Here is a 22015-nt window from a genome sequence, read left to right on the forward strand (position 1 = left end):
CATTAAAACTTGTCATATTAAAGACCAACGATTTCTTGCAGTCGAACATGTTCTTGCATGCTATATATATATGCTTGGTATCAACTATGAAGCTTTAAGGCTTTAGCTATGGTATGCTTTTTCAAATTGAATGCGAAAGGGAGAATGTAGAAAGTAAAATAGTCCATGGATAGCAGTTACTGGGCATATAAAGCCAAGTTATAATATAGTAGTACAAAGTACCAAAGGAGATGGAAAAATTAAGAAATTGGCAAAAGTAAAACTCCTATGAACCAACAAAACGAGAGGGAAGAAGGAATGAATAATGGCGTCATCGACAATAATGCCTTGGCTGCTTCGACTCGTGCCTCGCATCCTACACCCGCATCACTGTTTACCCACTTTCTTTTTTCTGTAACACACACACACACAGAGAGGACCGATTAATTCTTGTGTAAATAACTCTTGCAAATTTTCTTTTATGTTTTATCAAAACAGATGCCTGCCGTGTTTAAATTCACATTGTATAAATAAATATAAAGTCCATTTTGTCTCCACTCAATTATTTTTGTCAAAAACCACTTCCACCTTCACAATTATCGAAAACCAGTAACATAATTCAACATTTTACTCAAAAAAATGTACCAAACGCTAGTTCAGCACGTACACGTCATTGCATACACTTTGAACCAATTATTTCATTTCATAAAATAAAAATGAATCATCTCCGCGGTTGCAGTTGTTAGCCTTGACTATAACGCTTGTATATATAATTTAAATAATAAATTATACGTTGGAGTTTCAGTATTTTCAGATTACACGTTGCTAGGGCTGTCTATATATAATCATAAACGATATCGAGTCCAGACCAGCACAATTTTGCAACTGAGCAGCTATGTTGGGTGCTCCACTTTCATTTTTTGTTTTTAAAAAATAATCAACCATCTTTTTCTAATAATCTCATTTAATTGCCATTAATTTAGTAAAAATACGTAGCAGGGAACTAATAGACTAAAAGACGAGGTTCTTTATCTAAAAAGGAAAAAAAAATCAAAAAGAAAACACTTTAAAGGTAAAAAGGTTTATATTTAAATTTCCATAGATTGAAGGATTAGAAGAGTTGTACTTAATTAATCACGGGATTATGCTGTTGAAGGATTCTGTTTGAATTCTTTCCTAGTAGAGAAAATTGTGTACACGTTTTTCTTGATACTATATATATATATATATATATACTCATTTTTTGCTTTTCTCTGATTGATATTGGCGATTCAGTTATGTGAGGCACTTAATTATGAGGTTTATGTATGTATCTTTTAAATGGGTTTGAGTTTGTTTTCATGGGAAATACTTGAGGAGAAAACACATAATTGAAATCATGTCAGATTTAGTGAAAGTAGGTTTACAATTTCCAAATACAAATTACTATAGCTATAAAAATAGTAACTGAAAACTAAAATAGACAAAAAAGAGGAAGGGGGCAAAACATGCATCACCTATATGGCATATTTATACTATCAAATGCAAATGACCTGAGGTGGAGTATATAGTGTGAAATGGCACTGAAGGTTACATCTACCATATACTAACATATTGTGTGGTAAATGCATATATATGGAGAGATGATCATGGAAATCAGAATTCTAATAAGGTAAAGATATCAAAATATGTTGAGAAGATGCAGATGATCAATTTCGTTAGCTCAAAATCCTCTCAACAGATACCTAACCCGACCCTCGAAAGCATGTAACCTTCCTAAAGCGCTGCGCCTCAAAGCATGTAACCTTCCTAAAGCGCCTTCTTATCCCAGCACTTTAAGCAATCTAGCTATACTCTCTAGTCCATGGCTACAGTGAACGACAACTAAATCACTAACTATGAAAGCACATAACTATGAATCAGCATTTCACATCCTTTGTATTGGTTTAAAATGTCCACCCACAATTATCAGCCTGGCACTTGAGATGACCATCAATTAAAATTATACCCACAAGTATTACGACTTATGGTTTATCCATTATTCAAAACCAAATAATCACAACTAATAGGAATATCAATACATTGTTGAACTCTCACTGAGTAAATTTCTGCCTAGTCAAGAATCAGATGCAGAAAAACAAATGCTATTACAAATAGCCAGACTCCCCATTTTTTACTTCACATATCTCCCTCTAGATAGTATAGTCACAAAAAGATCCCTTAGGTATTCTAGTACATCAAGAGGTGAACAGCATCTTATATGCATGATTGAAATAATATCCAAGCATTGCTCATCCAGTGCCAGACGCTATACTAACTACTAAGCAAGGTGGTCAAATTAAATGAGTAAATAAACAAACTACGACATCTTCTATGACTACACCTTATGATTTATGTTTGCATTCAAACATCAAGAGTGGATAAGACCAAGAGGCCCTAAACAACTCTTGCACGTTCGTCACTGGGCCAATCTCAGGTGTCAGTGCTGCTATTACAGACTGCAAGGTTGGAAATAACCTTTAAAACATGGACATGAGCACACTGCTCAAGATATAACCACATAAGAGGGTCATATCAGCCACCACCCTACCCCAGTATTAGATGGACATAATATATATGTATGAGCACACTCCTACAATTTCCTGACAAGCAATTTACCCACAGAACCTTACCCTGCTATTAGGTTATTGAACATGAAAATGTGAGAGGCAGCACATGAAAGAAATACCATCACGAACATGGTTGGAAACATGAAATAAATGATTGAAGAGTCATGCCCTTCATAAAAAAGCAAAAGAAAGACACAAAAATGAAGGTGAATAATATTACCTGATGAAGAAAGGGCATTCAATGACTCCCTGCACCCTGCCCCGGTTGATTACCTGATGGTTGGTGTATTCGGGAGAGAAGATTAGCTGCAAACAGAAGTGTACTCTTGTAACGTTCATTTTTGTCAGCCTCTGTTTCGGCACTTTCCTGGGTTGCCCCAGATGGAGGAGCACCCTGAGGCAGCTGACTTTGATGTGCTGCCTCTATTCCAGAAGAAGGTAACGGCATATACGGCTGTGGCTTGGGAACACCACTAAGTTGATTTGGTGAAGCCATAGGATAACCCGGTTGCTGGACAACAGATGGGTTATACAACCTCTGAGCATCTTTTCCATTATCCATCCCCTGACCCCTCAAGACATCCTGAGAAACCCCTTGTAGATAGTATGGGTTGATATCATTTCCACTTTGCGAGGAAAAAACAGGTGTTACTGGTTTAGATGAAACAGCACCTTGAGTCGCCATATTGATTGGGTGATCATTCATCTGGCTGTTTGGAATGTACATTTGATGGAACTGGTTAGCTGCATTTGCACCTGCATGAGCAGTTTGAGCTGCCTGCAGATGTTGCAACTGTGGGTTGATCTGGCTACCTAGCTGTTGCAAGAGGTGACTGGCCTGACCTACCAACTGCTGCTCATGCTTCCAGGGAGCCACATTGTCAGGACCACCAGCAACATGTGATGCTGCACCAAATGTAGAGGTGGTCTGCAGTGACGATGCAGTTTGTAAACCAGAAGAAGCATTGTTTGGAGGAAGTAGAGATGTAAGAGTAGCAATGAGTTCAGGTGTCAAAGCTAAGCCAGACTGTGTTGCAACTGTAGCTGGGGGAACAGAGTGTGCAGGAAAAGAGCCAGTTGCAGGATTAGGAGCTTTTGGAAGCATATTTGGATCCTCAGGGAGAACTCTACAGTTATCCAAAGGCCATTTCTCTGATTGATTAGGAGCATATCCAGTATGTGGAACAGTCAATTTGTGTGGATTTGCATACTGAGGATGACTTAACTGCGGATTAGTGGGAGCGCTGCTAGGAGCTACATCAGAAAATTTGAGAACCACTCCATAAAGACGTTCGGGCCCTGAAACTTTTAGAACTTTAGTCAAGAAATCAGATGGAGGAACTAGAAATAAGGTTGTCCCATCATCTAACTTCGCAACTCCTGCCCTGTCTTTTGAACCCAGGTATCTCAAGAACTCCGTATACGAAGCAAAATCCTCCTCACTATCGGGTACAAAGAACACAATATCAAACCCGGTAGCATCCTCATAATGTTTGCTCAGCAAGTCCAATCCAGTTCGCGCAGAGCAATTAACCACTTCAGGGCTGCACCAAACAAAAATCCAAGAACAGATAAGGGAACAAAAACAATCTCACGAATATCCATCAATTTTAAACTTAATCTATTTACTGTGTACTACAATGTTGAAAATTAAGAAACACACGCATCAAAGGAAATTCCACAGCATACACATTTTCAAGCCAAATAACACCAGGTTCTTAGAAGGTGCCCATGCTTATGTAGGATATATAGGGAGAGAAAGAAAGAATGGGTTTTAATTCATAGCATAAAACTTACTAACATAATGTACAAAATCACAACTGATAAAACTACATTAAATATTGCAAATAGATTGTTTAGTTGCTTGTTAGAGAGCATCCAAATTTTGCAGGCTGTGGTTGCTACCAACTATATCATATGATGCTGGAATATGCAAGCCAAGAAGATCAGAAACCTAGTTGAACTTCTAACAGAATATGTGATAAATCGTAGGCTATCCATTCTTGTAAACTAAATGAGATTTTTATTACAGATAGATCTGTACAAGTGACTCAAGAAGCACCATGCCAACCATGAAGCTGTATTCTTACAATCTTTAGTAAACAAGTGGTAGAATTGGTCATAAGTCACTTACAGATCAGCAGCAAGGCCATCTCCTAGAGCAACACATCGAGCATGACAAACAGGTGTGCCACCCTTTGCAATAAGACCCCTCCATATGCAAGCATGTTCAGCATGACGCTGGCCGGGCCCACCAATCATGCCCCTTGTTAGAGAACCAGACGCTCCACTACTTCTAGCTAAAGGCAGTCCATACGGCTCATCCAATTCAGCTCTTTCTGAAGGTAAAGATGTTTCATACCTTGACCTTTTGGAGTCCCTTTGAAAATGATTAGCATCGAAAACCTCCCATGTACCAGGCCCAGACCTGTTTGGTATATTGAAACCTATTGACGGAGAAGAAACTATTCCAGGTGGAGGAGATAACCCATTCCAAGACGGCCCTCCCATCAATGTTTTGGGACTCGGGTTCTGTAATTCAAACGTACTATGAGGCCCTAAGGGTGGCCTCACATATAACTCCGCTCCTCGAATTCCAAGGGAGGGAATTCCAGGATTATTGCCTAGTAAAGCGGTATGGTTAAGACCAAGAATGTCCATCTGACCTGGTTGAAGTGCATATTCACTAAATTGTCCTCTCCCTCCAGGAAATTCTCCACTAAAGTACTCAATTAATATCCTGGGATCATTGAAGAGTTTTCCCTGTAATCCTTCTTTGGCACGCCTTGCTTCTTCGACACTTCTGAACTCTACGAAAGCACAGTTCTTGTCACTAATTGTCTTAATCCTCTCTATTTCCCCAAATAGAATGAAGGCATTATGGAGCATATCTTCTTCAATAACAACGGCAGGAGGATATCTTATCCATAGAACTTTACTAAGTGGTGCATCTCCATATTGCAATCCAGCTGGAAGGAATTGCTGCAATGCCAACATTAGAGCAAATAATTGAATCAATTGTGAGAAGGCAACCACAATCGCACACACCATAAACTTAACATGATAAACATGTTCTTAGAAACTGGGTCTACAGTTAGTGTTAACAAATTATAAGATCAAGGGACTCAACATAATGTACACATGCAGAGACGAAGAGTAGACTACTCAGTATCATAAACATTATTCAGTCCCATGCATTAATGCAGTGGTAGAATTTTCTAAGTTAACACTCACATTTTTCCTTTTGGTCCCAGCAAGATTAGGGTCAGAATAATTGCTCGTGGAATCATGTCCCATCCACATATTCTTACCAGGAGCATCTGGACCAAGCTCCTGTATAGATTTGTAAGAGAAACCGAGCTTCAGTCAGTAAAGGACTGAATGAACATTATGCTAAGAGATTAAATACTAGTCACATTCCAAATATGACAAGACTCTTGTGGTTAATATGAAAAGTTCTTAGAGAATCACAGGAACAACTCGTGGCAAAATAACTTACTCTTTTGGAAGACTGTGACCTGAGATAATCCACACGTATATGAGCACCACCAATCTGTTTCCCATTCATTGTCTTCAGTGCCTGGGTGGCGTCCTCCAGTGCAACATAATCAACATAAGCAGTGCTCCGATCTCTGAGGAACCTGAATTCCTGGATTTTTCCAAAGTTGAGGAATTCATTCTCCAGTTCTTCTTTGGAAACAGATTGACTTATTCCAGCCACCCACAAGCTTTTACAAGGTTTAGCCTGCACAGAGAAGAGATTCAACAAGTATTCCAAAAATGTACTATTGGCAGCAAAGAGAGAAATGCACAGCGAAACACAATACATAGCAAAATGTTTATAGATTTCCTACGAAATACTTCAAAAAGAGGAGATTGACCTAGACATTGTTCTTTTAACATTTACACAAGTAACAGCTTAACAATACAGGTTAACCCAACAATACCATTTCACATTTCATAATTGGTCATGCAAAACACACCTTATACAGTTAAAACCTGCATGTTTTCTGAACATATCTCTAGGCAATTAGATATAACGAGATTGGTAATGAGCAAACAATTTAATATATTCAGGCATTTTGATATAGAGCGCAATCAAACTTCATTATTGGTCACTACGAGGAATCTACCCACCAGCGTGAGCTGGTTCATAACTTATTATTCACTCAACGTCCAACATTCATTCTAAAGAAGCCCAAAATTGAGTCATTGGCAAAGGCACGTACATGTATGAAGGCAAAAATAAAATTGTCTAGTCTTGATAAAATTGAAACGAAAGTTAACAAGATGTTTTCCTAGCCAATTGCATCATGTATGACAAACAAGTCATTAGCAAGATAAAAGGCCTATATTGGTCAATGAATGATCATGTCATTGGGATGAGGACCACAGATCGAATGTATTTTCCTCAGCTCATTGTTTGTGTTTTAGTGAGTTGTACCAATTGGATATGTGTTGAGGAATGCTTTGTGTTTGAAGCAGCAGAAGAATTTTTCATTTATGACCTCCATAAGATCTATCAAATTAAAGAACATAATAATTTGCTGCAACTTGAAAATACTTCCTTTTTCTTAATGGGAGACTATTTTTCCACCAGTGATCATTGTCAAACTACATATAGCTTTGATATATGCTTATCATGTTGTTTTTCAAAATTCTCTCAGTATTCTCAAACTCAAGATCCTTTCAGCATCTGAATCATATTTTCATTCAACGTTGCCGTTATATTATCACAAAAGCATCTTCCCTTATGTTGGGTAACTTGGGGTTAAAGACTGTCAGAGCAGTATAACTTTGTAAAACATATCTCAATGAATTGCCATGTTAAAATTTATATCTTTCAAGACAATCCACCCTTTATGTTGTACATTGTAAAGACTGTTAGTAATCATGTAAAGACGGCTTGTAGGGCTGGATGGTGATATTAGAAACTCTTTGAAGAACAATATAAAGATTTCTTTTCATGGGGAAAGCCTAACTATTATAGAATTTCCCCAGGCTTACAACTTGTAAATGATTAATTCAAGTATATTAGCAAATGAGAAGGACTCACAATTTTACACTGAAATAGATAGATTCCAAAAGTAAATTTTGTTGTCTGAATTATCAACTGTTCTCAAGAAGGGAAAAATAGAGTTGTACATATAAAAAAGACAGTGAACTGGTTGGTATATATTATAACCTCTACTCCAGTAGGGAATAAATGAATACAGTGGGAATTTGTGAACCATTTTTTTCTTCAGTTGACTTTAAATGTATAGTAATGAAGGACCTTATAGGTTAGGCACTCAATCATATTAGCATGAGTACAATACCCAACGTTATCCTATTCTGGATTCCAACATTTGCTTATAAGATAATGTGATTAGATGTTTCAATAGTTCCCATCAATTAAATTGGCTATATAGAGCGTTTCACCAGGAAACTCACTTTTTCGAGCAAATGCACAAAAACATTTTTTTGCAATAGCAACTAAGTTATAGGATATATATCCACAGTTGAAATGTTATCCGTGTTGGAACGTACGCAAAAAAAAAAGACAAAGGCAAAGTTGCTTATTCAAAACCTAAACGGTTAAAACTGGCATCCAATCCAGCTCGATTCAGCTCAAGTACAGAAACATATTCAGCAAAACCAACTAATTTGAAATCCGAATAATAATTTACACATAACAAAGTCTGAAACCAATTAATCAATAAATATTCACCAACCGGTTTCGCAAACTCGATTTTTAAGGAACTTCCATGGAAATAGAAGCCCTGGAGAGCCAATTTCGCGGATCTCGCCTCCTCCATTTCCTTGAACTGCAGGAATGCGTAGTTACGAGCTGAGTACGTCGTCACGCTATCGATTTTGCCGTATTTCTCGAATAGCGCCTTCAGCTCAGCCTCACTAACGTCCTGCGACACGTTACCGATCCATAGATTGTTCGAGGGAGGGTTCTCCCGCTGCATATCGCCGCCGCCGCCGTAGCCCTGAGCTGGAATTCCGGCCGGCCTCATTAGAATTGAATCCAATCGAAAGGTATGAGGCGGAAACGGAAGGAAGAGATCGACGGAGGTTGAAAGAGAGGAAAGAGGGGAATCGAGGTAAATTAGGGCTTTCGGAGCTGAGCTGAGAATTGTTCGATTTGAAAAACGCTGCCTTTTGTAACACTCATTCGCATAAATACTTATCCATGTATATCTATTTTAAAATTGCAAATATTGGGTTATTTGATTTTTGACATTTTGGGTTATTAGCTGTTGTCTTCCTACATAATTTCAGAGGTAGGCATTCAAATTTAGGATTGTTTTTTTTTGTCTAAATTGGCCCGATCTAAAAATGTAAAATTTTATGAAAATTGAATCTGATCCGATCCGAATTGATAAAAAATTTGAATCTGAAAAACTAAAACTCCGATTCGATTAGAAAAATCCGAAATTATATATAAAAAATCTAATAATATGAAAATCCTAAAAAAAACAGATAGAGATGTCACATTTAAGATTGACATAAAATTTTATGAAATATTGTTCAAGGGGGTGTATTAAAATGTAATTAGAATTAATATGATAACCATATAATTCAATCTAGACCACACAATCAAAAAAATAAAAACAGAAAACTATCATTTTTAGATTTAAAAAATTTTATTTTTTGGATTTTATAAGGCTATTTTAGTCAATGCATAGTTAAAAATGGTGAGTAATTGACGTGTATAGCATTGCACAATCTCTTTCTCACTCCTCAAAATTATCTTAAAATCTTAAATTTACCATAACTCTCTCAATTAAAATTATATTTTTATAAAAGATATATCAATTTAAAGATAACTTAACAAGGATAATAAATGTAGATTCGTCTCGTTAACACTATATTGCAATGTATATGATCGAAAAAGAAATCATATACATAGTTTTCTAATAATAATTGCATAGTAAATAAGTCCATATAGTCCTATTTTCGGGGCGGAAGAAAAATATAAGTATATAGGTTATACAGCTAGATTATACATTAAAAAATATTTTTTCTTAAAAAGAAACCAATCTTTTGTATAAACTTGACTATAAAATATATGCAGTATAAACTAGACTACAAAATATATGCACTTGAATAATAACAATGCAGATCTCCTACTCCGAGCTACAACACTCTTATTTCATTCCTACTCCAACACTCACAACACAATAAAATAATATTATAAAACTCACTTCGGTCAATTTAAAATAATCATTTTGATATCCTCACAAGTCAATTTTCATTTATAGACACTTCACAACATATTATCCTCAATATCTATACACTACTCCGAGCTAATAAAATGACCATTTCATTATATTAGTATTTGAAATTGCACCAATCATCTAAAGAAATATACTAGTGACACCTCGAATTCAAGCAAGAGATTCAAATCTTAGGATATCTTTGATAGTATTATACCATTGTAATCTAAAGAAGCTAAACTATATATCTACAAAAGTTGTTACAGAGTTACAAGAGTAAAGTTACAAAAGGACGGGGGGTGACCCAGATCTTATTGCCTGTCATCTAACAAACTACGGTTAGATCCCTTCTCCGTCAACGGATTGTAGCTAGAGTTAGGTTTTGGCAATTTGCTAACCAGCAAGATTGTTAGCTTACTGGCAATCGTGTATATGATAACTGCTATCTCATCAATCTTCTCCTCATATTGTTCGTACACGAAGCACATACTGAACGCAAAGACCAAAGCTGCAATTGATTTGACCACGAAGAGAAATCATTAAAGGATATCAAAAATTGAAACCAAGTCTGAGCGCATATGCTCAAAAGAAATAGCACTGCTGTCCACGACATACCAAGACCAATGGCATGGACCAAGTACTGGGAAACAATCCACTTGAATACATATATGAAAGATGCAACCTGTAATCAACAGAAAACAAATTAAAGCTATCTACATTTTACATTAGCGATTGGATACACTGGAGATGATAAAAATGACAGAAAACACAGAAGATTACTCCAAGCAATGTGAGCCTCATCAATTATGTGAGCAACTTCTACCCACACGAACAATCAAATAATAAAAAAAATCAACATGAGCAATTAAGAAACAGAGGACGCTCTTATATTAAAGGCATCTTACCAAATGCATATTCAAGAAAGTATATCGATTGGAAAAAACTCATCTACCATCGAGTCTTCGCAAAGGACTGAATTTTCACCATTTTGGACTTAATACAAACCATTTCAAATTAGGGCAAGTTCAGTAAATACATACCTTAAAAAAGATAAGCCAGTCTTCTCCTTGAGCCAATGACTTGATCAGGCACTCCACCTTATCCCACATACATTTCATCTCGAAGAAAAAGCTTCTCAAATTAACTTCTGACGATGGTGGTAATCTAAGAACTGTGGATCCATATCTGTAGAACATGTGTTATAAATAATTGAGCATGATTTCAATAAAAAAACAACGATATTGAAATTACGCGATATATTCACTCAGTGATAATAGTGCTGAGTACTTTACTTTATTTGTAGAAAATATTGTAACCTTCCAATCAACTAGATGCGGTTGTTTAATTCAGAAAAATGTCCAAAACAGAGTACGATAATGAACATGTGATAGACATATTATATGGAAGAATAAACATCATTAATCTTCGCAGCAAAAACAACCTCATATCCAATAGAAGAAACTAGCAGAGAGATATCTGACAAGCAAAGAGGATAGTTACATTAAACTTACCCAGACAACTGTAGAACATGGTGCCCACAAAGCAATATGATGGTTAGCAGCAGCAGTTGGGCAAGAGATGAAACAAAAGTATTCCCAGACAGGAAGAACCAATGATACATAAAACCAAGCAATGCAAAACATATAAAGGTCTTCTTCTCATCACGCCACAGCAAAATATCAGCAACTGCAGCAAAATAGCACATTGTCACCAATGTAACAGAGATCCAAAAAAAAATTTAATTACGCATCTCTTTCCGCAATACCTAATTGCATCCCATACAGAGGATGTGGCATCTATCCAAAAGCGTGTAGGTGCTTTGTTGTTTGGGGGGGGGAGAGAGAGTTAAGATACTTGAGTTTATAGATGGAAAGGAAAGGCTTACGCTATCCATTATGCTAAAGATTCAAGTAACACAATATGATACAGTGCAGTTGAATTAGCAAGGTCACTGATTAACAGGGACTTTCTGTTCCAAACATGATCTAATTGAAGAAACCTATAAGTCGAGAACAAAATATATGACTGCATAGTAATACCATGGACCGGAATATAAAACCAACCTTGTCCACCGCCTAACAGCTTTTCTATTTTTGATGGTTCATCGCTGCATCTGTATCTCATAAAAACTGGCTCTATGGCCAAATCTGAGCATGAATCAACAGTTAGAGTCATCGCTTCCTGTGACAAACAACAGTCCCACTTTAAGGCATTTATTTGGTGATCAACCTACTCAAACTTGGGATGTGTACTTCCCAAGCTACTGGGCAAGTACGTTGATGACATAGATTGTTAAACAGGAAATCTTCGTTCTAGAAACCATATTCCAGAAGCAAGAAAAACTATACACAATAGCCTAAAAAGATCTATATTCTGAAATATAAGCGTCAATAAACTTTTTGTTTATGTAAGATGCACTGATGCAATGAAATACTCCATAAAAGAGTTGACAAAATTGAGTAACTTAAAAAATAGCAGTTTCAACTTCAAAATGTTCGACCTGACTTTAGTTCTTTAAAGATAAAATACCAACCCATCCCAAATTCTCACAACAACTTGCTTAGTCTAGCTCTCTAGATAGACGAACATGTAATAAGTCCTGAATTTGTAAGTCCTGAATTTGTAAGGTTAGGGGGACCATGGACTTAGTCTAGCTCTCTAGATAGACGAACATGTAATAAGTCCTGAATTTGTAAGGTTAGGGGGACCAAATGTTTAATTTTTACCATGTTCATTTTGTCAAGTGTATTGATATATAGGATCCAAAAACACCCTCAGAGTCTTGTATGGGGCCATTTCTCAAGACAACCAGCTAGCATGAGTATATGATATATCTATCTCAATAAACATATACTCATAGCTATTCACAGCCAAGTCATCAGTCATCATTATAGTGAACAGTCAACAAGAGTTGAACATGGAATAACTTGATTATCCTGTTGACGAAATTATTAGTGGGACTTGCAAGTCACCTTGCAATTTGCAAAGCAATATTCTTTGAGCAAGTTGTAAAATTCATCCTACTTTTCCCTACTTCAGTTGGGACTACTTCATCAACTCATCTAGATAAGACCAAACTAACCTTCACAAGTTTGAAAATTAAAACTTTCAATATTATTTGAGCAACAAAGCTAATATATAGCTCTTCTAGGTACTTCAAAAGAGAGTATGAAAAGTGAATTTTCTTGTTACAAATTATAGTAGGAGATGTTTTTAAAGAGAGAATGGAAAATGTTACCTTCAGGGAAACAACTGGTGAGTAATTAATATGTTTCTGAGCAGCAAGACAACTAAATGTCCTCGTGCATGAAGCTAACTTGTAAATAGAGATAGAAGGATCAAGCTTTTTGAAGTCTGACTTCCGATGAAGCAATTTTATTAAAGAAAATATGTGTTCAGCTACGTGAGTTGGAATATTAAAGAAAGGCCTGCAACCAGATAAGTAAAATGCTATAAATCAAAAAATAAGAACATTCATCCCAACTGCAGGCCAATAAATCAAAATTGCAACACAAGCGAAATGAAACCATCAGCCCAAGAGGTTGTCCATATATCGCTACAAGCAAACACCTACAGTTACTTTCTGGTTATGAAAAGCGGGGGACGGGAAAAAGGGATAAATATATGGTGGAGGCTAGAGGACTTCCGTTTCTGCCAGTTAACAGATAGAAATGCAAAAGGTATGAAACTGATTAATTGTGAGAAAGTTATTAACTGAAAAGGTTTCATTCATCAGGAAACTAGACCTTTCATATCAAAGGGAAGTTTTTGTCCAATAAAACTTGCTCATTAACAACATTAAATATTCAAAGCCAACTAATAAAGATTAGACCATCTAACTGTTTCATCCACCAAAGACTTCTTCTCTTATGATGGTCATATTTTCTGATAAATTAATTCATAAGGTCTAACGGCCATTCTCCCTCTTCAAAATCTTCAAGAGTTTAGACAAAAGCCTCAAAGCACTTATGAGAGTGGCAAAGAACTCAAGAAAAGAGGAACCGTTTTGGGAAGTTTGTAGCATCTAACATTCAATGAGAGAATTGTACCTAGGGTGCCCCAAACGATCTAGGAAAAGAAATGCAAATTCCCGAAACTTCATTGGCTCCAGATTTGTTATAAAGAAGGCCTGAAATATATATCAGCATAAAACACTATTTCACAACAAATGAAAGTGATTGATCATTGACAGAACAAAGAAGAGCTCAAATTTTGAAGATACCTTTCCAGACACAGTATCAATCTGAGCACTTAGAGATTCTTCAGCACAGATATGAGCATGAGCAACATTATCAACATATGTGAAGTCCGACAGATTGTTTCCACTTCCTATAATAAACTGAAATGAGAAAGCCTATTACTAATTCCAAAAAGTACATACCTAACTCAATTAATAATATAGAACGTGCAACAGGGAAATAGCAGAGAAAGACCCTATGATTTGTACTTTTTCCAATATAATGAGCAGAAGCATGCAACTGATCACTCAGTAGTCAATCATCAAGAGAAACACATGTCATCTACTCAATGCAGAACAAAACAGTGTTTGGAAGATAAATTAATATCTTTTGCAAAATCTTTGTGAGATAGCAATGTAGCTTCCGCACCTTATCCCAATTGGATTTTGCCATATTCACCAGCAAGGGTATGAGTTGCGAGTCTCCAGGTCCAAATACATTGCAAGGACGAAGCGCACAAGTTAGGAGGTCGTCAGCACCATTTGCAGACAAGATCAGCGCCTCAGCTTGAGTCCTAAGGTCAGCAACCATATCCCAGAACTGCAGCATATGTTCGTGACAAATGTGACTAAGAGAGAGAGGGAGAGTAGAAGAGAGAGACAAGGAGTTTCACTAAGACACATACTTGCCCAGAATATGGCAAGGATTCATCTCCACCACATATGTCATGCACATCATCGAAAACTACATCAGCAGAACTGTTGTATATTAGCCGTTTTACTCCGCATTCTCGACAAGCCTTCACTACATTCTTTGCACCTGAAGAATTGTGCCAAATAAGGATTAGTACAAGATGAAATGCCAGTAGACCACATAATTATTTTATTACCTGGAAAATGAGAAATTACCTTGAACGATTACTTTGTAGCAAAGATAAAAATCTTGGGGAAATAAATCCATAGAGTCAGTAAAAAATACAACCGATACTCCTCTCAAAGCTGCACAGATATGAAAATGTGTTACTAAGCAGCAATAAGTGTTCTGTCTTTACAAAATTACAAAGAGGCCTTAACATAAGAAAATGTCTAATGAGATGGAGAACAAAACTGAGCGAAATCCAGAAGAACTAAAGAATAGAATGAACCACAGAATCACAGACAAGGCAAAACTGCATCGAAAATTAGTTTCCAAACTCACTGTAAGAAACTAATAAAAGCAATAAGCAGTTGATTCTTCCAATGACAAGGGTATCAAGTATTGTTAGTCATCCTCACAGACATACTGCTTCAGCTTGGGGAAGTTTTAGTGAACAAATTTCTCTCTGGAGATTGCTTTCTATCAAGATTGTGATATTCATTTTGTTATAAGTCAAGTGGAATGTAGAAGTACAGTAGAGTCATCTTCCCCAACGAAAGCTCCAAATTAAACGGCTTAACGTTATAACTCTACTCATATAAACTGAATTCCTAGTATCTTATGCTGAATATTCGAAACCTTCAACACGTATCCATTCAAACTCCAAATACAATCATTAAACTGAACCTTCCACGAGCATTACGTATCAATCAAATAATAGAAACATTGCAACTTCAATTCAAGCTCGGAATGAATACCTTCCACGATTTGGGATTTATCCCGCACATCAACCTGAAAATAAGCGGCGCGGCCGGAGGCGATCGCATCGGTTAGGAGCGGCTCTGTAGGCTTGAGCTCCGGAGACTTATAAGAATCGGCGACTAGGACAATCCAATTACCGAGTTTGAGCAGCCGCTCCACCAATGCGCGGCCGATAAATCCCCGGCCGCCCAAAACGACGCAGGTTTTCGAGTGTTTGTCCGTCGAATCACCGATTTCTTTCGGCATTTTCGAAGAATCGGAGTGAATAGAATGGGAGAGAGATGAGAGAGAATAATGGGGGTGGGGGAGGAATGGATCTTGTGTGGTAGGCTCCACCGGAATCAAGTGGTCGGTCGACTGAACTTAATTTTCTATTGGACTTTTTCCTTTTTGTATTATCTGCTAATTGGATTTGTCATTTGATTATATCTCAAGGAATATTGTATTTTCTACTACCATTTTAATCGTCTGAAACATCTTTATTGTTTGTGCCTTGTTGGGAATTTTCTTTGTGCAATATTTATAGGTAACAAATTTTGCTAAATTGATAAAAAAAATTGGCTACTTTTTTTAAACTATATTTTACTTTTTATAATAATTTAAGTTCCATAAAATATAGAGTAATAATCTACAACAATTTAAAATCATTGTTTGAATCATGTACTCCAACTCCATGCCAATTTCATGAAAGTTGTACATAAAGTCATTCTTAAATATCATCCCACAATTAAAAAATGTGTTTTAAGAGAGATTTTGGTTTGATGATTATATTTTCCTATGATTTTGATTTGTTGGTTTCATTGAAACAAGAAATTACGTACTGTAGCAAAAAAAGATTCAATTTAGGTGAACAAATTCAACAAATCTAACTGCTTTCTTCATTATGAGTGGTATTTATTTACTCTTAGAGCCATTTTACCTACTTTTCATTTGCCTTTTCCAGTATATTCCTTTGCGTTGAAGATTTCAGTAACCTTTCCAGCATCGATTCCATTTTCTTTTTCCTCCAGTAGAAAAAGGGGGCATTCTTTTTTACTCTTCAATTTTAAATTATAATGATATTAATAAGAAATTTATTTTTAATTTTCAGATTCGTTGATCTTCAATAGAGGTAAGTATATTTAATTTATACCCCCAGCTTATTAACAAAGAAAGAAAGTTAACTTTACTTTTCAAAGTTACACACCAACAACTCAGAGGGGCAAAAGAGAAACCCGATATTTCATCATTTGATAAAAACACAGAATTCTTGCCTTCCAAACAAAGCAAAGTTCGATCAGAGCATGGGATCCAACACACTGTAAAGGACCTACCTTATACATACATTACTCTGTCCATGTCACCACTTTCTTTCTCCAACAATGCCACAGTATGAGTCGTCTTCACTCCACGAATCGAGTTTAGCAGACTTCTAGAAAAATCAGTGTCCCTCCAGTCTCCTCATCGACTCTAGAAGTTGTCCTTAGCTTGACGGATGGCACCTAGCACCTCTGCATCATCTGCAGACTCGGGTATTTTGAGTGACTTCCGAATTTCCACACTTGATGTACGAAGAAACGGGTTACACAGCTTCTCGTTTCCTAATGAGGTTGGGATCTGGTGCACATAAGAATATCAGACAGATTTTTGACAGAAAATTTAGAGAAAGAAACCACGGCTCTAATCAGATTAACAATCTTGTCCCTCTGCCTTAAAAGTAACCTACCCTATCAATTTGTGTGCGGCTATGCAATAATATAGAGTTCGTAGCGTTATACTGGAAAATTTTGTACACGATTCAATAAACTGAAGAGTATGTGCATTGACAAAGGTAAAAAAATATGATAAAAAAAACTCGCAAAAAAGAACATAGCAAAATATCCACCAGTGTTTTGATAGAAAACTTTTTAAGTGTAAATAATAAGGCTACAGGAAATACCGTTGGGAGGCCCTTATTACGGAGGTGAGCTATGAGGGAAGCATAAGACTTCAACTCCTCGTTTCGAGGTTCTATAGATAGGGCGAACTTTGAATTACTCTGTTCAACATGTCACGCCAATAGTCACAAGAAGAAATTAGTTTGAGAAAATCATGGGGCCCAGATATACAAGGAGGGCACTCAAGCCTAAAAACTAGGACTGCCTTTGTATCTTGGGCCAATCATAAAAGATTTGAAGTTAACTTACCAATGTGTATTCATGACCACAGTAAATATTTGTGTCATCTGGCAGCGCCACAATCTTCCGCAAGGAAGAGAGCATCTATTTAAGAAACAATGCACAGGATGCCAGTCAGATATGTATCACTAATGGCACTTGGACGAAAGTTGATACAGGCAAAAAGATGTGAACACTGAACAGTAAATGAAACAATATTGTAACCTTACAAGAAAAGTAAGTCAGCATAATTACCTGTGCGGGAGTCCCTTCAAAAAGTTTACCACACGATAAACTGAACAAAGTGTCTCCAGTGAAAATTGACTTCGATCCAGGAAAGTAAAAACTTATATGACCTGATTGCAGAGAACAATAATAGGTAAGGCAACATCGTGAAAATAATGCCTGCTTGTACTTGAGAACAAATAAAATAGAAAGAAATCCCAACACCTCCTTTTCAGTCCTCACCATACTTAGTGATTGAGTTAAAACAGTACATAGAACAATACCCACTAGGAACAAAAACTGCAAATGATTATATCGAAACATAATACATGCAATCTTTAGCTTTCTAATAATTTTATGGGGTGGCTCAAAACAAAGACCTAGATATGTCACCAATTAAACAAAAAGGGAAAGTGAATTCACAAAAAACTTTACAGCTGATATACTTCAACTAACGACACATGATGCTAATGAGTGAAGCATTTAAGTATAACCTTTTGTGTGGCCAGGGGTCTCCATCACAAGCACCTCATGGCTTGCAAACTTCCATTTGTCTCCATCATTCAGAGCTATGTCAATGCCAGGAATTCTCTCCTTGTCTAGACCAGAACCAATAACCTACATAAAATATATAGAGGTGGCTCTGATATACTTAATTAAAGAATGATAATCAAGAAAATACTAGCAAATAAGTAACACATATTCACCCTTACAACTAATTATTAAAAGTAATAACTAGTGACAAATTCTAAGGTAGAACATTCTATATAAAAGTAGTGAAAATTTTACCTCTGGAAGTTGGGTGCTAAATGCTACTTTGACTATCATGCATGGTAAGATTGTTAGGGTCAGTAATTAGCTTATTAAGAACAGATCCACTTATATAGACACACTTGAACAAGTAGATTAAGTTATTTAGGGAGCATAGGTTCCCACCTATCAATTGGTTCATCAAGAGCCACACTATATTTTTTGTAAAATCCTATTGGAGGATGAGATAACCCAGTTTTGCATTGCAGATGTAGGCAAAAATTCTGAAGCATCCCAGAATTTACAAAAGGTGTATAAGAACCAAAAGTCACATTTGTAATAATGCCAAAAAAATCCTACCCAGTACAATTGATAGGATATAAGCAGCTGAGTTACAATCGATAGGTAATAATAGAATGTGTTTGATTTTATAGGCATCCATCTTATGCGATTTTATTTTGTATTTCTATGATACTTGGTTGTTCATTTTGATGGTCAAATGCTACCAAAGGTGGAGTGTGTCATACCTTTGCACCATACCTTTCTTTTAAGTCCAGGTTGCCACCAGTATGATCATAATGATGATGAGTGTTGAGTATGTAATTCAAATTCCAATTTTTCCTGTTCAATGCATCTATGATAGGAACGGCTTCCGAAGGATCAACCACTCCAACAGTTCCAGTGTCCATATCATGTAAAAGATAAGCATAATTGTCTTGAAGACAAGGTACCTATGAGAAATGAATAATAAGTAAGATATTTACAATTGTTTAAGCTTTCCCTGGTATATAAAAATTAAAAACACATCACACTTAGTTCCAAAAGTGCATACAAACAGATTCTTTCTATGTCTCTTGAAATTGATTTGAGGTCAAAAACAGAGACAAATGCAACACTGCCCTCAGCTTAACCACCCCTCGAAAGAAATAAGGTCAAAATCATATGTTCAGTGTTCCTATAAGACACTGGCAAAACACAATCTCTTCCTTGATGCATCATGAAATGAGCCAGCTATTATTATTTAAGAGTAAAGGCCAAAACTGGTCCTGAACATATGTCCATTTTACGATTTTGATCCTAGACATTATCTTTTGAATTTTCGCATCCCAAACATTTCAACTCGGATCACATTCGGTCCAAAACTAACTTTTCCGTCAAATTTTAATGGTCAACGTTTTTAATCTTGATTTTGACCAAATTAGGTCGTTAATTATGATTACTAACCCCCTAATTAATCACCCCATTTGCATATGTTAGGAAATTTATCTTGTGTCAAAATGTGGAATCCAACCACCTCTTGATATAATTAGGGAGTTAGTAATCATACTTAACGGCTTAATTTGGTCAAAATCAGGATTAAAAACGTTGACCGTTAAATTTGACGGAAAAGTTAGTTTTGGACCGATTGTGATCCAAGTTGAAATGTATGAGATGTGAAAATTCAAAAGACAATGTTTATGACCAAAATCGTAAAATGAACATATGTTCAGGACTAATTTTGGCTTTTACTCTATTATTTAATCATAGATTGTACTGAAACTTCAGACACCATACTCACCAGTTCAATTTGCAAGCTGTTTGACATATTCGTGATACTGCAAAAATTTGAGACTCCTCCAACTGTCCGGCTAACACTGCGTAGGGTTTTGAATGGCATTGAAAAAAGCCTCATAAATCCATACAAAAGATTCTTTCTAAGGCAAAGTTGTCCCATTCCGGGCCACACACATAGCTCCTTCTGAAATGACAATACAACACACTGATTTAGGTAAATCAAAGGAAACACCATTTGGTTGTATTTCAGAGCAAAGGGATCAGAGAAGTTGATTTTGAACGAAAATTAGAGTTTAAAAACCAACTACAATTGCATTCCATTGCCTAAACAACATACAAAAGAAGAATCCCAAATGAGGCCCAAAGCTTAGTAGTCATTAATATCCAAACCAAAAATATTAAAGACAAGCTTCAGATATACAATCAAACGCATACTTCTAATACCAATAGGCACAGCCATCTTGAGATGCAAAACAGTTAATTCACAAATCAAACTTGATAACTAAGACAAACGGATGGGAAAAAGGATCAAATATCATGAACTAGTGAATGAATCTAAAATCATAGTTAAAGACATGCAAAATTAAGAACTCATTCACTTACAAGGGTCAGAAATGTATAAGCATGATATTCAAACACAAACATCAGAATGGCTGCCTACACTAAAACTCAAATAATGATAAAATAACAAGCAAAAATTGGTAAAAATGATACCAACAATCTAGTCCTCCAGCTTATGAATCATCATAATTTACCAAACAACGGGGTTAAACATTCCGTGAACACAATGATCAATCACACTACCTAAGAATGAGTACTCACTTCACTACACATGAACAGCATTATGTAAACAGAATATCTGAACACAAATACATCATCAATCATCATAGTCGTTCCTCTCAGCTAAAAGCCAAAACAATAAACAAATAAATAAGCAAACAATAAAATATTGAAAGAAATCGGAATCATTGATTAAAGAATCTTCCAGTAAAACTCCAAACCGACAATTTTCTCACAAATATGAAAACGTAAAACAGGAATCACATTCACAATCCTCCATCCATTAAACGATCCTCACATAAGCACATAATCAGTGAACAATTGAACGTGAAAAACACGTAAATGAACTAGATCGCAGCGGTTTCCTTCGATTAAAAACCTAAAAAAAAAGGTATTATAGAGACTAGAAACTCATATCTCAAATCCCCAAACATATCTCTCCATTTCGTTTCCGAATTTTGAATACAGTGTGAACCATAAACCCCTAATAAGACTCACAATCTTAAACATTTCAAAAACGATACTCCACGTAATTAAGGGGAATTTGAAACTGAAACAAAAAAAAAAGTTGAGAAGAAAAGAGAAGAGACCCTGGGCCTGGAGTGAGGGAAGGACGACATGGCCTTAGGTACAGCTCTACAGAGGATCATCTGCATCTTCTAGTCATGACACAGTCGCCTTTTCTAGCTTTTTGGTGAGTGGTAGGAGAGAGAAACGACGCGGATATCACACCCACACTCAAACGCACCGCACAACCAACAATTATTACACTTACTTTCTTTAAACCAAAAATATTTTTCAGGAGAGAGAGAAAGGTATATTTGTATTTTATTTATTCTTTATTTATTTGGCGATACAATTTATATCCCGCTTTTATTTATCATTCAAAAAATAAAACTCATATATACATTACATCAGTTATTTTGGAAAAAAATTATATACAATGAATTAAATTTATGTATAAATTAACCTAATATTTCAATATTAGCACAATTTTTTTC

The 22015-nt window shown here is 36.1% G+C and overlaps 3 protein-coding genes across 3 annotated transcripts; all 3 read right to left on the reverse strand.

Moving 5' to 3' along the window:
• Positions 1 to 147: 147 nt before the first annotated feature.
• Positions 148 to 8714, reverse strand: LOC121777203 (flowering time control protein FPA-like). Its single transcript, XM_042174381.1, has 6 exons — positions 8282 to 8714; positions 6067 to 6312; positions 5802 to 5900; positions 4702 to 5549; positions 2788 to 4111; positions 148 to 391 (listed from the first exon to the last, which is right to left on the reverse strand). The coding sequence occupies exons 1-5, from the start codon at positions 8570 to 8572 to the stop codon at positions 2806 to 2808; spliced, it is 2790 nt and encodes a 929-aa protein (XP_042030315.1). The 5' UTR covers positions 8573 to 8714; the 3' UTR covers positions 148 to 391; positions 2788 to 2805.
• A 1231-nt stretch (positions 8715 to 9945) lies between these two features.
• Positions 9946 to 15919, reverse strand: LOC121776174 (3beta-hydroxysteroid-dehydrogenase/decarboxylase-like). The gene is made up of 12 exons (XM_042173319.1): positions 15567 to 15919; positions 14862 to 14951; positions 14639 to 14772; positions 14383 to 14553; positions 13998 to 14114; positions 13825 to 13904; positions 13014 to 13203; positions 11839 to 11956; positions 11287 to 11461; positions 10816 to 10960; positions 10391 to 10457; positions 9946 to 10283 (listed from the first exon to the last, which is right to left on the reverse strand). Exons 1-12 carry the CDS (start codon positions 15814 to 15816, stop codon positions 10087 to 10089), a joined length of 1734 nt encoding a protein of 577 aa, XP_042029253.1. The 5' UTR covers positions 15817 to 15919; the 3' UTR covers positions 9946 to 10086.
• Positions 15920 to 16763: 844 nt separating this feature from the next.
• On the reverse strand, positions 16764 to 21769 carry LOC121777932 (probable hydroxyacylglutathione hydrolase 2, chloroplastic). The gene is made up of 8 exons (XM_042175265.1): positions 21605 to 21769; positions 20239 to 20418; positions 19208 to 19411; positions 18425 to 18548; positions 17961 to 18061; positions 17736 to 17810; positions 17489 to 17587; positions 16764 to 17166 (listed from the first exon to the last, which is right to left on the reverse strand). Exons 1-8 carry the CDS (start codon positions 21668 to 21670, stop codon positions 17020 to 17022), a joined length of 996 nt encoding a protein of 331 aa, XP_042031199.1. The 5' UTR covers positions 21671 to 21769; the 3' UTR covers positions 16764 to 17019.
• Positions 21770 to 22015: the final 246 nt, after the last annotated feature.

This window comes from Salvia splendens, chromosome 18, assembly GCF_004379255.2.
Source record: "Salvia splendens isolate huo1 chromosome 18, SspV2, whole genome shotgun sequence".
NCBI lineage: Eukaryota > Viridiplantae > Streptophyta > Magnoliopsida > Lamiales > Lamiaceae > Salvia > Salvia splendens.